This window comes from Tachysurus vachellii, chromosome 26 (genome assembly GCF_030014155.1).
Source record: "Tachysurus vachellii isolate PV-2020 chromosome 26, HZAU_Pvac_v1, whole genome shotgun sequence".
Lineage (NCBI taxonomy): Eukaryota > Metazoa > Chordata > Actinopteri > Siluriformes > Bagridae > Tachysurus > Tachysurus vachellii.
In genome coordinates this window covers 10,423,194-10,437,593 of record NC_083485.1, presented here as the reverse complement: position 1 = coordinate 10,437,593, position 14,400 = coordinate 10,423,194, and the positions used below count along the sequence as shown (strand labels likewise).

General features: G+C 40.5%; 1 protein-coding gene across 6 annotated transcripts in view; it reads left to right on the top strand.

The window, feature by feature from the left end:
* Positions 1 to 14,400, top strand: part of cita (citron rho-interacting serine/threonine kinase a) — a 70,650-nt gene that overhangs the window by 40,709 nt on the left and 15,541 nt on the right. For all 6 annotated transcript variants that reach the window (XM_060862765.1, XM_060862764.1, XM_060862762.1 and 3 more), the window contains exons 14-30: positions 2,784 to 2,954; positions 3,697 to 3,750; positions 5,039 to 5,092; positions 5,262 to 5,402; positions 6,217 to 6,342; positions 6,456 to 6,551; positions 6,729 to 6,845; positions 7,782 to 7,891; positions 7,991 to 8,165; positions 9,363 to 9,560; positions 10,245 to 10,298; positions 10,478 to 10,675; positions 10,772 to 11,101; positions 11,531 to 11,635; positions 12,312 to 12,452; positions 13,427 to 13,534; positions 13,782 to 13,977. In XM_060862765.1, coding sequence (XP_060718748.1) covers positions 2,784 to 2,954; positions 3,697 to 3,750; positions 5,039 to 5,092; positions 5,262 to 5,402; positions 6,217 to 6,342; positions 6,456 to 6,551; positions 6,729 to 6,845; positions 7,782 to 7,891; positions 7,991 to 8,165; positions 9,363 to 9,560; positions 10,245 to 10,298; positions 10,478 to 10,675; positions 10,772 to 11,101; positions 11,531 to 11,635; positions 12,312 to 12,452; positions 13,427 to 13,534; positions 13,782 to 13,977 — 2,374 coding nt within the window. The remainder of the gene's footprint in view (positions 1 to 2,783; positions 2,955 to 3,696; positions 3,751 to 5,038; positions 5,093 to 5,261; positions 5,403 to 6,216; positions 6,343 to 6,455; positions 6,552 to 6,728; positions 6,846 to 7,781; positions 7,892 to 7,990; positions 8,166 to 9,362; positions 9,561 to 10,244; positions 10,299 to 10,477; positions 10,676 to 10,771; positions 11,102 to 11,530; positions 11,636 to 12,311; positions 12,453 to 13,426; positions 13,535 to 13,781; positions 13,978 to 14,400) is intronic.

Sequence of the window (14,400 nt, the reverse complement as noted above, 5' to 3'; positions counted from 1 at the left end):
TGAAGGTAAACAGACTCTCAATATACTACTATAATATAATAATACTTGTTGTAATTGAGAAAATAAATGAGTAGAAGTGGATGTGTTGGCTGAAGAAGGAGATTTTGTTCTGATTTGGTGCAGGAAATGATGAACAAAGAAAAGAGAGAGGAGGAGGAGGTGGTTTGGGAGAAGGGGAAACAGCAGAATGACTCATTTCTGTCTGCATGCTCATATACGCAAATGCAGGGGCGAGCTTCATCTCCACGGGAACGGGCGCGATTAGTGATTAAGAGGGTTCGGGCAGTGGCAGAATTCTGTTCAGCACCCTAATGCAAGGTTTTACTATATTGTACTATACTATAACCATAAAATATTCAATCAAACACTATTATACTGTACCAAGACCATGTGTTGTGGCCAAATGAAAACATATTATTAATAGAATGAGCTCATTGCTGAACACTGTTTGACCAATCTGAAGTCTCCCCATATGCTGTTGATGACAATACGATGTTCCAAGTCATATATATGTAACTTTTAAGGAGTGTGGTTTTGTCTGTCCTGGCTCCTCAGTCACTCCACATAGTTTTTAAAGTAGACACGCTTTTTATTTATCCATTTAGTCTTCTAGGGTCTAAATGTATATGTTTTTTTTTAATAATGCATATACACAAAAGTTTTAATTTTCATTGTGACTGAACTAACAATGAGTTTTTTAATAGAGGAAGTATTAAGAAGCTTTATTTTCCTTGTTTACCCTGTTGTTATCAGACCCCTAACTCTCTTTCACTAAGACTATAAGACTATTGTGACTCGTGGGTGGAAGGTTAGCTGCGCATGCACGTGCGTGCGCGTGCACACGCACACACAGAGAGATATGGATGTACATTTGCTTCTTCTTGCGCTGTGCTCATATCCTTAGCAGTAACACTAACAATGTGTGAAGCACAATGTGTGGCTGTAATTAGAAATACTGATGTTAAGACGTGTGACTCTTGCTGGGAGCTGTCAGGCCTGGCAGAACTGAGACAGATGAGAGTGCAGGGAGTTGTGTTTTAGGAGGTAATATACCAGAGGTAAGCCTGAAGGAACAATACTGAGGGTGGATTTTCTATCAGTTGGTTATGTGCTTTGGATGGATTTCTGCATTGTTGTTGGCGACCCTGACATTTGTCTGTGTCCTATGCTAGATTAGCACAGTTCTGCTGTGCTTCTGACTGATGTTTGGTCTTTCTTCTTCTATAGTTGCTGTCCATCTTCTTTCTTGATTATGATCAGCTATTAATGTTGTCTTTTCTCTGTCTGTCTATCAGTTGTCTTTCCATGTCTCCTGCTCCTTCTTTCCTTCAATCTGTCAGACACTCGTGCTGTGGTGAGGGTCATGTCTGGCTGTAGGGAGTCTCAGTTGGAAAGGGGATTAGCAGCTTGATTGATTTGCCACATGTTGTCGATGAGACTCTCGCTACTCCTCTTCCGATCCTTCTGTCTCAATCTCTTAACCAGCATTCTTCTGCTCTATGGAACTGTCACTTAGCTCTTTACTTTTCCTGTACTATTTCTTTTCTTTTCATCATTGTCTTATTTTGCTTATGCTTCCATTTAATCCCCAACACTTTTTTCCTCTCTCTCTCTATCATCTTTTTCAACACTCATAACTAAAATAAATCCACATGACATGCAGATCAAACCATGGTCTCACAGAGGCTGCTGACACTTAGAAACACTTTGCACCTCACCAGAAAGTAGAAATATTTTTATGCCTTCTTGCTGATTGGTTCTGACTATTTAAACCCCCAGCACTGAACCACTGGCTGTTGACTCCAGGCAAATGCATAGAGTAAGACTGAGAAAGCTTTTATGAATAGGATGGATGAGATGCTCATGTGTTCTGATTGGTTGGATGATGGTGGTCCATCATTTTTTTTTCCTCTCTTATTTATAAAGCCTGGATTAATTTTCTCACCCTTTTAAAGATAGGGTGGGAAAATTAATCAAAAATCTTGATCCTATTTGTAATATATATACTTTATACTGTATAGTGAGCTGTTAAACCATTGTCAACCAGCTCACTCCTCAGCCCAAGGCGTATCGCATAGCAGATGGAGTGACTCAGTTTTCTCCAGTTATAGCACGGAAGTGTCACACTACCATGAAATGTATTACGTTTGTCAGTCCTTCCAGGATTTTGTGAGTCTGTGATCAGAGAAATTAACAAAAAAAAAAAAAATCAGCCAAACTCTGCAACATTTGTAGGAGCTAGCAATTGTTCAAAAATACTGCAGATATTCTTATTTTACTGTAAATCCTAACTGCATTAAAGGACTCACAGGACTGCACATGTTGATCCAAATGATGTGATTATTCACTGTTGACTGCATGCCATGATGCACCTGACTCCCTCTTACTTTCATTAACCCGGCTCCTTCACATCAGCAGGCAATTTTATCTCTTCTTTTATCACTCAAAAAGGGGAACAATTAATTTTGGCCTGCTTGAGCTTACTCTAACATCTCCACTGATTCTTTGCTTCATGTCCATGCTCTGCATGAAGACCTCAGGCTCGAAGGCTTTTGTGATTACCCATACCCAGGCCTTATATGAATGAATGCCCCTTTCTTAATGGGAGCACAGTGACTTTGTCACACGTCCTACAATGCAGTTATGCTAATCCTTTCACCTTATAACAGATTAACACATTCCACTTCCGTTACGGTGAAAGCTCAGAATTTGTCTTTTCTTTTATTGTAACATATCAAATGCCATAGCTATACCGTTTGATTGTCTTTGTTTATCAAATGCAGGAGTACCACGCTCAGCTGGAGGAGATGCAAGTGACCATCCGGCAGCTGGAGGAGGATCTGTCTGCTGCCCGGCGACGCAGCGATCTGTACGAAGCCGAGCTGAGAGACTCGCGCCAGACCAGCGAAGAGCTCAAGAGGAAGGCTGCAGACTACCAGCAGAGAATCCAGAAGGTAGGTGTGTGGGTGTGTGTCTGTGGGGGTGTGGGGGTGTGTGTGGACAAGACAAATAGAGAGGTAAAGACGCTAAGAAAAGCAGAAGCAAAATTGCAGCAATTATTTTTCCCAGGGAAGTTACATTAAAAATTTTAAGATTACATAAAACTCTTAGCTAATTTTGGCTATTTTTTTGGCTATTTGTGAGAGAGTCAAAGATTTTCAGAGCCCCGACTTAAATTATGTAATGTAGACAGTCACTCATTTCTTTAAGTAATGCAAATATGTAGTTTTAAATTTACCACGGTTTTGATTTGCCTCAAGCACTTTGTTTAAATCTAGACAGTTTTTGCTTATTTTCATAAAGGGTGCTACTAATTCAGGGGTTGACTGTAGGGTTGAATATCCCTGATCATCTCCACTTTATGTACCTTTGTGTTTAGCTCAGTCTGAGGTTGTAGGTTTCAGACCTGAATGTTAATCATAGTTACTCATTCAAATATTAAGCCATGCCTCCATATGGATAGGACCAATCAAAGTTTTTTTGGTTGTTTGTTTTTGTTTTTTCCCTTTTTTTTTTTTTTTTTAAACTTTGCACTAAACTTAGCCATGCTATTTAATTTGAAGTGTGTTAACCTTTATAGGTTTTCCTCTTTTCACAGCTGAGAAATTGAATTCTGCTGATTTAGAAGGATGTCACCACCATGACCTTTTTTAAGCTGAAGTGTGTGTGTGTGTATGTGTATGTGTGTGTGCGCAGGCAAAAGAGCAGGGCAAAGCTGAGACAGAGGAGCTGCTCACCAAGCTGGAGAAGGTAAAGGCTCTATCTGTTTCACTACACTGCAGCATTGCTTGCCCTCAGGAGGGCTATTTAGAGTTAGATTTCACCCTAATGCACCTTTATTGAAGCTGCTAATAAAGAGAAACGGATCCGTTGTCTGTGTTTCTCCCCTAAACTAGGCATTAATATTTGAGCATCCCTGACTTTCACGGACCTTCAGACCTTCAATCAAACTCTCAAATACCATCACTCAGCTTTCCTGCTCCCAGATGCTCAATATAAACGAATATCTCAAACTACACCGAGCCTTAAGAAGCCCTGCGAACAGAATAGAATTAGCGTGTGTGTAGGCGTCAGTAATCCATGAATCCATGATCACGCGATCACATGGCCCTCACTTGATACTGTACGCTCACCCGTGAACCACACCACCACCACCACACAAAACCACACACACACACACACACACACACACACCTCTCCACAAATGAGATCACTTGTGGCTCAATTTGTTTGAAGTGTCTTTTATCAAGCTATTATGTATTATACCATGACACAAGTGGTTTTCCAACAGGGCTACTGAGTTCTCTTGTAATTATTATAGAATCAAAAAATAGATAAAAGTTCAGCAATATGTTATTTTTGTTCTTATTTACATGCCAAAAGCAGCAACTTTGACTCTATAAAACTAACCTGCGAACTGAATGACATACACTGAGGGGTCTGATTCATTGTAGATGAGGTACAATGGATTATATACAGTGTCAGTGGTACAAATTGCACTTCGACGTAAATATCAGTAGAATTGACTAATTTAAAATAACGTAAGAATTCAACCATGTGACCAAAAAAGAGCTGGTGTGATTTCAATTCGCAAGCCAGCCCATTTTTATACATTTACTACAACGTATTCCTGTATAGAATCAATAAATCATCACTACCTTAACAGGCTCGTTTTCGTCTTTGATGAGGTTAAAAAAATAAAAAAACTTAATTAAAAATCTTTCAAATCAGATTCACAAAAGCTGCACATTTCAGGCTGCAACACATTTCTTTGGGCTTTATTGGTTAGATTTATGGTATATATTGGCTATAAGGGCTTACAAAGCCATTATACTTTGTGCTTATGTAGGGAATAGAAGGTCTTTTGGGATTCTGAAATCTCTCTGATCTGACTTTTAAAATGACTTTTTATGGAAATAATTAATAACTAAGTATCTGATTTGATATCATCACCATCTCACAGCGTCTGCCCACTCGGATGTTTTCATTTCTAGCCTTCCTTCTATTGTAAATTACCACAAATTAATGTGTGTTCCAGACCAATGCAGAGCAGCAGCTGAAGATCCAGGAGCTACAGGATAAGCTGACTAAGGTACCAGATGCAACAATCTTGGATTGCTAATGAACAACAGACGGGATGTTCTCCGATTCATATTGAAATAAGAGCTTTCTTGTTTTTTTTTTTAAAGTGCATTTTGTGTTTTTCACCGTTAAGTATGTCATCAGTAATACTGTGAGGGATGTTATCTCACCCTGCACAGGCGGTGAAGGCGAGCACAGAAGCCACAGAGCTTCTGCAGAACATCCGTCAGGCCAAAGAGCGGCTGGAGCGCGACCTGGAGCGGTTACGTAGCAAAACGGATCCCAGCGACACACTGCGCAGACGCCTGCGTGAGACTGAGGCATGATGCAGCACCGCTCACACTTACAGACTGTCACCATCACCGGCATTTACACCATCTGTTCACATTATTTATTATTCATAGCTAATCCTGTCAACAACATGGAGGAATTTCATAATTTCTGATGAAGGCCATTTGAATTTTGTCAAAACACAAAATTTTAAGCTCAAACAAACCTGACTCTGACTCTGCTGATGGCAGAAATATATGGTATAATCGGGCTCTTGTTTGTTATTGGCTTCATTTCTCATTAAAGTATAGATTCGCTTATTTTATTTCTAATCATTGAACCGCAAACAGGAAGTTTCTTCCGTTTCATAAATCTAAAGACAGAAGGAACCTTTACTTTACCGTGCTCAGCAGTATTTCCTTAATTAATGCTGTGCTAAATGATTTAGCTGGTTCTGTTCGAGTTTGACAAATGTGCACACGTTGCCATTTAAGTCTAATGGAGCGAAGTTAATCAATATGACAGCAGTCAAAATTAGAAAGGATATTTACCAAAAGCCTAAAGATATTACAAAATCAATGAATAAATTGTGGAGATAAACACAAACCTTATACACCCACAGGTCACTTTAATAGGAGCATCTGATGTGTGCCGGTCGTGTGAACTGAATCTCTTGACCTGTATCTCCGTGATCTGATGCATTTCACTGCTGACACATGAGTGGCTGACTGGATAAATGCATGAATGTGTAGGAGTACAGGAGTTCCTATTAAAGTGACCAGTTGGTGGATATTTTGTTTGTGTGTATATATAGCTGATGGAAAAAAGAGGGAGAGCTTAAAATAATTATTCCTGTGTGTGTAGGAAGGCAGAAAGACTCTGGAGAACCAAGTGAAGAGGCTGGAGATGGTGGAGCGCAGAGAAAATAAACTGAAAGATGACATTCAGACCAAATCACAGCAGATCCAGCAGATGGCTGAGAAGATCTTAGTGAGCCTAATTTCCCCATTTCTCTCTCTCTCTCTTTTCTCCTTTTATGTTCTTGTCTTATTCTCTCTCGGTTAAGAAAAAAAATTATAAACTAATAAAGTTTGTCTGTGTAGGAACTGGAAGATAACCTAAGGGAAACTCAGGCTACTGCCCAGCGGATGGAAGCCCACCTTGTCCAGAAGGAAAGACTGTATGAGGACAAAATCAAGGTAGCGTTGGAGTAGTTTCAGGACTGTTGCTGGTTTGTTTTCCATGTATGTGACACACGCCTTTATAAAATGATTGAAAACATTCCACCACAGTATTTCTATATAGCGTAAGATCATAGACATGCACTGCAACCCTAGAATGATTGTGATCATGTGTATGTATTTGTGTGTGTTGAGGTGCTGGAGGCTCAGATGAAGGCAGACTTGGCTGATAAGGACGTTCTTGAGGCCAAGCGAGCTCAGCATGAAGAGGAAGTGCGTGAGAAAGGCAAACTCCTCAGCGAGCAGAAAGCTGTAAGAAATTCCTCGCACCTCCTCCTGAATGCGTGAGCGTGTGTCCATGGCCTCTTCTTTTTTATATATTACTTTTCCATCGTTCCCGGAGACGCATACATTGCTGGAGTTTACTCAAAACAATAACAGGCCCAAACCTAGTTCTAGAAAAATAATTAAAACATAAGTAAGACTCAGGTTATATAGCATGACTCGTCATTTAGTATTTTTCTAAAACAGCACTCGTGTTTTATTTGCAGCCATCCCTCAAAAAGTACTTCAGGATGGTCACGGCATCACATCATCCTGACTTCCTCTACATTAACAGCACTCCTGTGGTGTATTACTTCTTACACATTAAATGTTCCACCCACTGAAGGCTTAAATACTTCGACATGTATAATTAATACCTGGATTTCTAAAAACGTTATAAAGGAAAATATCCGTCTGCTATAATTTTCCTGACTTAAAATTTATATCTCTAACAAATGAGAAGAGACGCCTGCAAGACGCAACGTTGATGCATCAATAAACTGCGTAATTAATATAATCAATAAAATATTCAATCAAATATCACAATCTGAGCTGAGTGCTATCACAGAGACAAGAAATGAAACAATGTACAGTAGACGCTGCATCCGACCCCAACAAAAATCATGAAATAACAATAAATACTCTTCTTTGCTTTATGATGACACCATTATACTCGTGCTTAGATAAATTTTGATTATATATCGCACCATTGCAATGCATTTATTTTTGCCTTTGTGTTATGATCCTGCAAACATGCCCAGTTGTCCTTAATGATGCATGATGATGACATTTAGACCAACTAGTTTTCTTTCTAGGTTACAGATCCTTATAAATGACTCTGCTACTGTATTGCATTATCTTTATTGAGTGGATTTTTATTTGTCTGGGTTATAGTTAATGTGTGGGTGTGTATCCTCTCTTAAGACCATCAATGCCATGGACAATAAGATGAAGAGTCTGGAACAGCGTATTGCCGAGCTCTCTGAGGCCAACAAACTGGCAGCCAACAGCAGCATCTACACCCAGAAAAACATGTAAGATACACAGATAGATAACACATGGCCAAAATCGAATAAAATGAATCATGAATGTAACTGTGCCTTGCTGGGACGTTATATGTGTGTGCTGGTCAGGAAAGCGCAGGAGGAGATGATCTCGGAGCTGCGTCAGCAGAAGTTCTACCTGGAGTCGCAGGCAGGAAAGCTGGAGGCTCAGAATGCCAAGCTGGAAGAGCATCTGGAAAAGATGAGTCAGCAGGAGCAGAGCAAGAAGAGCCGGCTGATGGAGCTGGAGACCAGACTGCGCGAGGTCAGAGAGGGCATGTGCAGAACAAGGCATTCAGTTCCAGACATGATGTTAGATATTATGGCTATGAATATGCTGGTGTTAATGTCATATCTGAACTACTAATGGCTCCGTAGAGATTTCTTTAATTTGCATCTGCCCTGGTGCAGCTTCCCTAATGCATATTAAAACATTTAATGCTTTCATGATACTAATAATGGCTATTAAAAATTAGCAGGAAAACTGAGCATACACTTTAAAATGTCCTGAAAATGTGTCGAATTTTTGCCATTAATAAAAGAATTCCGACATGGAGCTGTTACCGGTCCTGAGGCCTGTGTCCGGTCTCAACTGTCTGAGAACTAACTCAAGTATGTTTCAGTTGCTAAAGCTAGTTCTGTCAGTGCACTTTGTTTGTTTTGATAAAATTACTGTTGATTTCGAACCTAGATCCAACGTTGTCTTTAGCTTGATCACGCCATCATCCATCACCTTGAAAACTCAGCTAGAAAAATTAGGCTATTTAGGATTGCTGCTATTAAAATAAGTCATACGTGGACTGAATAGCTTAAGAAACAGTCATAAAGTAAAGCCAGAGCAATATTATGAGCATATTTCTCATCCTGTATGTAATAATTTAGATTTGTAATTAAAATTCTGCATATTTATTTGTACACCATATGTTATGGAACACCTACACCTGAATACCTCATGGTTCAACAGTCAGACAGGTGGGATCGTGGGCTGCTTATTAAAAGCACCAGCACAATGTCAGGAACAGATAAATATAGTGACGCAGTGGAGAGAGTGTGTGAGGGAGAGGAGCGAGTGAATGAATGACTTAAGTCATTCAGGTCATGCAATCTAATCGTCCGTGGGGAGTCATCAGTTTCTCTGAACTCTTCTGTGTTCTCTCTTGCAGTTAAGTCCATAAAATTCACACCTATGATGTCATGAAACTTGCTAACTTTATACAACACTAACAAGAGGAGTAGACATAAACAGCGAATAAGGGATGGTTTAGTCTTAGAAAGCTGGGCAGGATGCGTAGGAAGAGAAGGAGGTATAATATAACAGCAGAATAATGACTGGCTGAGTCACGAAAGGCTGGATAATGGTGTGAGTCGGGACTCAAATAGCCTTTTGGAAATGTAACTGAATCGACAGAGCCTCTGTAGGTGATGAAGTTAATTGAATTAATTGGTTGTGTGTTGTGAATAGATGGGTCTGGAGCATGAGGAGCAGAAGCTGGAGCTAAAACGGCAGGTGACGGAACTGACGCTGTCACTGCAGGAGAGAGAGTCACAGATCAGCAGTCTGCAGGCGGCACGTCATGCTCTGGAAAGCCAACTACAGCAGGCCAAGTCCGAGCTGGAGGAGACCACGGCCGAGGCTGAGGAGGAGATAACTGCTCTTAGAGTGAGACACACACAATCATACTTTTAGTGTCCCACTCAGCATCCTTCACAGATAATCAAAGAGTACTGTCGGATTTTTTGGTGCGTCACGACAAGGTCTGATTCACTATGCAGTATATCAGAACTCTGTTTATGCAAATTAGATCATCTGCCAAACTACATTAAGCCAGTCAAGCAAAGATGCTTCAAATGACTGACACCAAATTCAAGCATAGACTTCTAAACAGCATATATACAACAAACATAACATACAACAAAGCTCACAAGCATTAATAATTTCATATAATAGCTGAACACTAGTAGGAAATTTAAATTCCATCAAGCTGATTAAGCTGCTTGCAATTACTAGGTAAGAAGATTGCTAGTATAATTGACCAAGCAAGCCAGCCAGGCAGGCACATCTCTTTTGTACACTTTTCTGTCCACAAGCTTCAGAATCTCTACAATCCTTTGTTCTGGTTTCTAAAAGGTAAACCAACTCAAGTGTCCCCTTGTCTTGTGAATGTAGGTAGTTCTTATCTAGAAGCCTACCATGGATCTGGCTCACAAGACTAAAGCTTTTTCCTTTGTTCTTTATTAAAATCTTTTAATAAAAATGACAATACTGCAAACAATAGATTTATATAAATATTTTATATATATTATTTATTTGTGTGTTGTTGTTTTATTAATTCTCTTTGTCCAGGCTCACAGAGATGAAATTCAGCGCAAGTTTGATGCCCTGAGGGACAGCTGCTCGGTATGTAGCTCCTCCATAATGATCCATAATAAAAGTCTTACTTATTATATAATATGATCGTTGTATCGTACACTATATACGTTTTATCAAAACACATGAACAGTGACACTAATCTTGGAAAGTGTGGGTCTTTATCTGTTTAAACGAAACACAATGTGAATGGTGTTGTGTCATTACAGGTGATCACAGACTTGGAGGAGCAGCTTACCCAGCTGACCCAGGAGAATGCCGAGCTGAACCGGCAGAACTTCTATCTGTCCAAACAGTTGGATGAGGTGACGGACGAGGGTGAGGAAAGACTACAGCTCAGTCAGGACGTGGAGCGTCTACGCAGAGAAGTGGCTGACCGAGAGATGCACCTGAACAATCAGAAACAGGTAGATCACACACAACCACACACACTTCAGTAACCAGAAGTAGAGGTCTTTTCTCTGCAGTCCACAACCTAATGTTATACCTACAATTGTTAAAAGAACATTGAGACCCTGAAGACGACGTGTAGCATGCTTGAGGAACAAGTGGTTGAGCTGGAGACGCTAAATGATGAGCTTCTTGAGAAGGAGAGACAGTGGGAGAACTGGCGTTCAGCCCTGGAGGACGAGAAGGAGCAAGCGGAGCGTCGCACGCGTGACCTTCAACGCCTCCTCGACAACGAGAAACAGAATCGACTGCGTGCCGATCAGCGCAGCAGCGAATCCCGCCAGGCTGTGGAGCTGGCAGTGCGTGAGCACAAGGCCGAAATCCTCGCCCTCCAACAGGCGCTCAAGGAACAAAGGCTCAAAGCTGAAAGTCTGTCTGATACAGTGAGTATCTCTCTCTTTCTTGCACACACACACACACACACGCACACACACAGTCCCATGTTTCATAAGACTCATTACTGACTCAGTGAATCTCATCACTCAAACTCTTTAATTCTCATTTTCACTTTTGTTCTCTGTATATTTGGAACATTCGTTATTAGTATTAAAAATGGAGTTTCTGCTCCTGTGTCACTGTAACCCAACTTATTTTTAAACTTATGATGGAGTGTTTGAATCAAATCAAAATTTAAAACCGCATTCAGTAACTTTCCGTAATTCAGGTTATACGTTTTACTTACTCTTTTTGGACGTTTTGTGGTATCAATACTCTGTTACACCTACATAGTAGTTGTTAGTACATAATCGCACACCATCTTCCGTGTCTCAATGGTTAAATTATGCATATTTGTATTTGTTTGTGACCTGCAGTTGAATGACCTGGAGAAGAAGCATGCCATGTTGGAGATGAATGCTCGCAGCCTCCAGCAGAAACTAGAGACTGAGAGAGAGCTGAAGCAGAGGCTGATGGAGGAGGTTGGTTTTTAAAGCAGCACTAATTCACCCATGTGCTGACTCAGCTATCTGTATTGTGGGATGTGGTAGCTCAGTGGTTAAGGTGTTGGGCTACTGATCGGAAGGTCATGGGTTCGAACCCCAGGTCCATCAAGCTGCCACTGCTGGGCAAGGCCCTTAACCCTCAGTTGTAAGTCTCTCTGGATAAGGGTGTCTGCTAAATGCCGTAAATGTATTGTCTACCTAACGCTATCCAGATCCAGACCTATGTAATGTAGATAAGATGCTTGTCACCTATCTATATACCATACAAATTAATTATGTTGTAAGTACACTTTGCTCTCCTGTACAAGAGTTGATTTAAAGTTTGATTCCCGAATGTTGCATGTAATAAAGGCCTACGTGAGGTTATAAGGGCTGCAACTGTAAGTCAGTACTTATACCTTCTATTAACATAGCCACACAATAAACTGTGCCCATGAAAGGATCATCTTGGTTGGTAGTGATGTTAAGGTATAGTATGTCATTCAGAAATCTTTTATTAGGGGGGTCAATATCACTTATTCTTCCCTTGTTGAACGTCAGACAGGAAAAATGACACATTTTTAAACTGTATTTGAAAATACATTTGTAGTTAAAGTTCAGTAGTTAATAAGCAGAGATTAAACAGCTCATTGTCCATGTTTCGACATCTCAGCAAGGAAAACTGCAGCAGCAGATGGACCTCCAGAAGACCCACATCTTCAGACTGACTCAGGGCCTGCAGGAAGCGCTGGACCAAACTGACCTGCTCAAGACTGAGCGAACAGACCTTGAGTACCAGCTAGAAAATATACAGGTCTATACACACACACACACACACACACACACACTTGTTTCACCATTTACCAACCCCTTTTCTGCTAACTAACTCTGCTGAACAGCTAATCAAAAGCACTTTGAGAGGTGGGAATCATTGACGACTCCTCAGGGATGAATGCAGTATATCGATTCAGATAGAATGAGATAGACTAAGAGGTAGTGAAGCAGAAGCTCTGACTAGATCCTGACTCCCTGAATCTGTCTTAGTCCATGCTGTAATTATACTCTCCTACACACACTCAGCTCACTGGATTAATGATCTGTTGTTCTTGCAGCCCTCTGCAGATGTCTCACAAATGCATCACATTCGCACACGTGCTCACAACAACAGCGGGACTGTGAGTGCATTTACTGTATTCTGACAGTACAGATGGTTTTTGAGCCCAGAGAGACATTTAACATAAGCGGCACAATGACTGATCGCCACTGTTAAAAACGTCCACACCCGTCTCAAGACGCCGTGTAGTGTTTTATATCTAAACATAGGCCAGTAATCCAGCAATGAACTAAATATATAGCGAGGAGTTTATAGTCATTCACTTTAAAAAGCATCCTGACCAATTAGACAGACGTTTGAAACACTAGACTGAAAACAGATAGACAGAAGGTATGAGGAGAGCAAGTGAAATTTGTGTATTTGCCCATGAGTAAGACCAGCACTGTGTACAGTTTATGCCTAATCTATTAATTGTCAGTCTAATCAGAACTGCTGCAGAAAAAACAATTCCTTATATCTGTGCGTGTGTCAGTGTAAGAAGCTAATGCACTGCCTTGTACTACTGGTGTGTACTGCTTATGTCTTTATCAACCAGGAGAGTAGGATTATCAAAGGGTATCTTAGAGATTATACCATTCATATTTCAACCAGCGAGCTGTCTCTACTCATACTGTTTCAGACTAAACTCAGTGCTTTGAGTCATTTCTTCTCTGGTTTCTTCTTCTCCTCCCTAGGCTGTATATTCTCATGAGAAGGTGAAGATGGAGGGCACAATCACTCAGCAGACCAAACTCATTGACTTCCTTCAGGCCAAGATGGACCAGCCCATCAAGAAAAAGAAGGTTTGAGGGATTAAAAAAAAAAAAATCAAGACTTATTACTAAGCTTGATCAATCTTCCATTCAAATGAAATGTCCCTAAGATATAACCTTGGTGCGATTTGTTCTTGGCTTGCTTTCATGCTGCAGTCATTTATAATTGCTTGGCTGAGATAATTAGGCTTCAGCGACGTTTCCTTATGTCATGCATGACTTTTCCCTATGTCATATGAGCATGAGGCCATGGTCTCTCTATGTCTTAATCCTCTAGGGTATTTTTGGACGTCGACGGGAGGAGATGGTTGCCGCCGGTAACGGGGCAGCAAGCATGGTGCAAGGGCAGTCAGCAGGGCCTGTACAGTACAGCGACATGAAGGCGGCACTGGAGAAGGAGCGAGCACGGTGCACTGAGCTGGAGGAGGCCCTACAAAAGATGAGGATAGAGCTACGCTCACTGCGAGAGGAGGGTAAAGATCAAACACCTACCGGCTGTGTTTAACAATGTCCACCTTATTAAATACAATTAAATATTTTCAGTTTTTCTCATTTTGTAGCGAACAAGAAAAGATGTAAACTATGTACCAAAGTGCCTTGAGAATACCTAGAATGCACTGCACTGTTTGGACCATAGGCTTTATATACAGTGTGGATAATAAATTAGCTGACGTTGTTTTTGAAGCGTAATGAACAAACAGTTTTTCATAGAGTATGAAATCATTTATGTTGTCTGTAATAGGGTTTTATGTAGCTTGCTTCTCAAAAATCTCACTTTATTGCGTTTACTCTTTTTTTTTTTTCGTGACTCATTGTTTTTTTGTGTGTCCATGTTTGTTTGCTCAGTAGGACAGATGTAGCACTTTAATCAGCTTTCATTCTTCTATCCCGTGTTT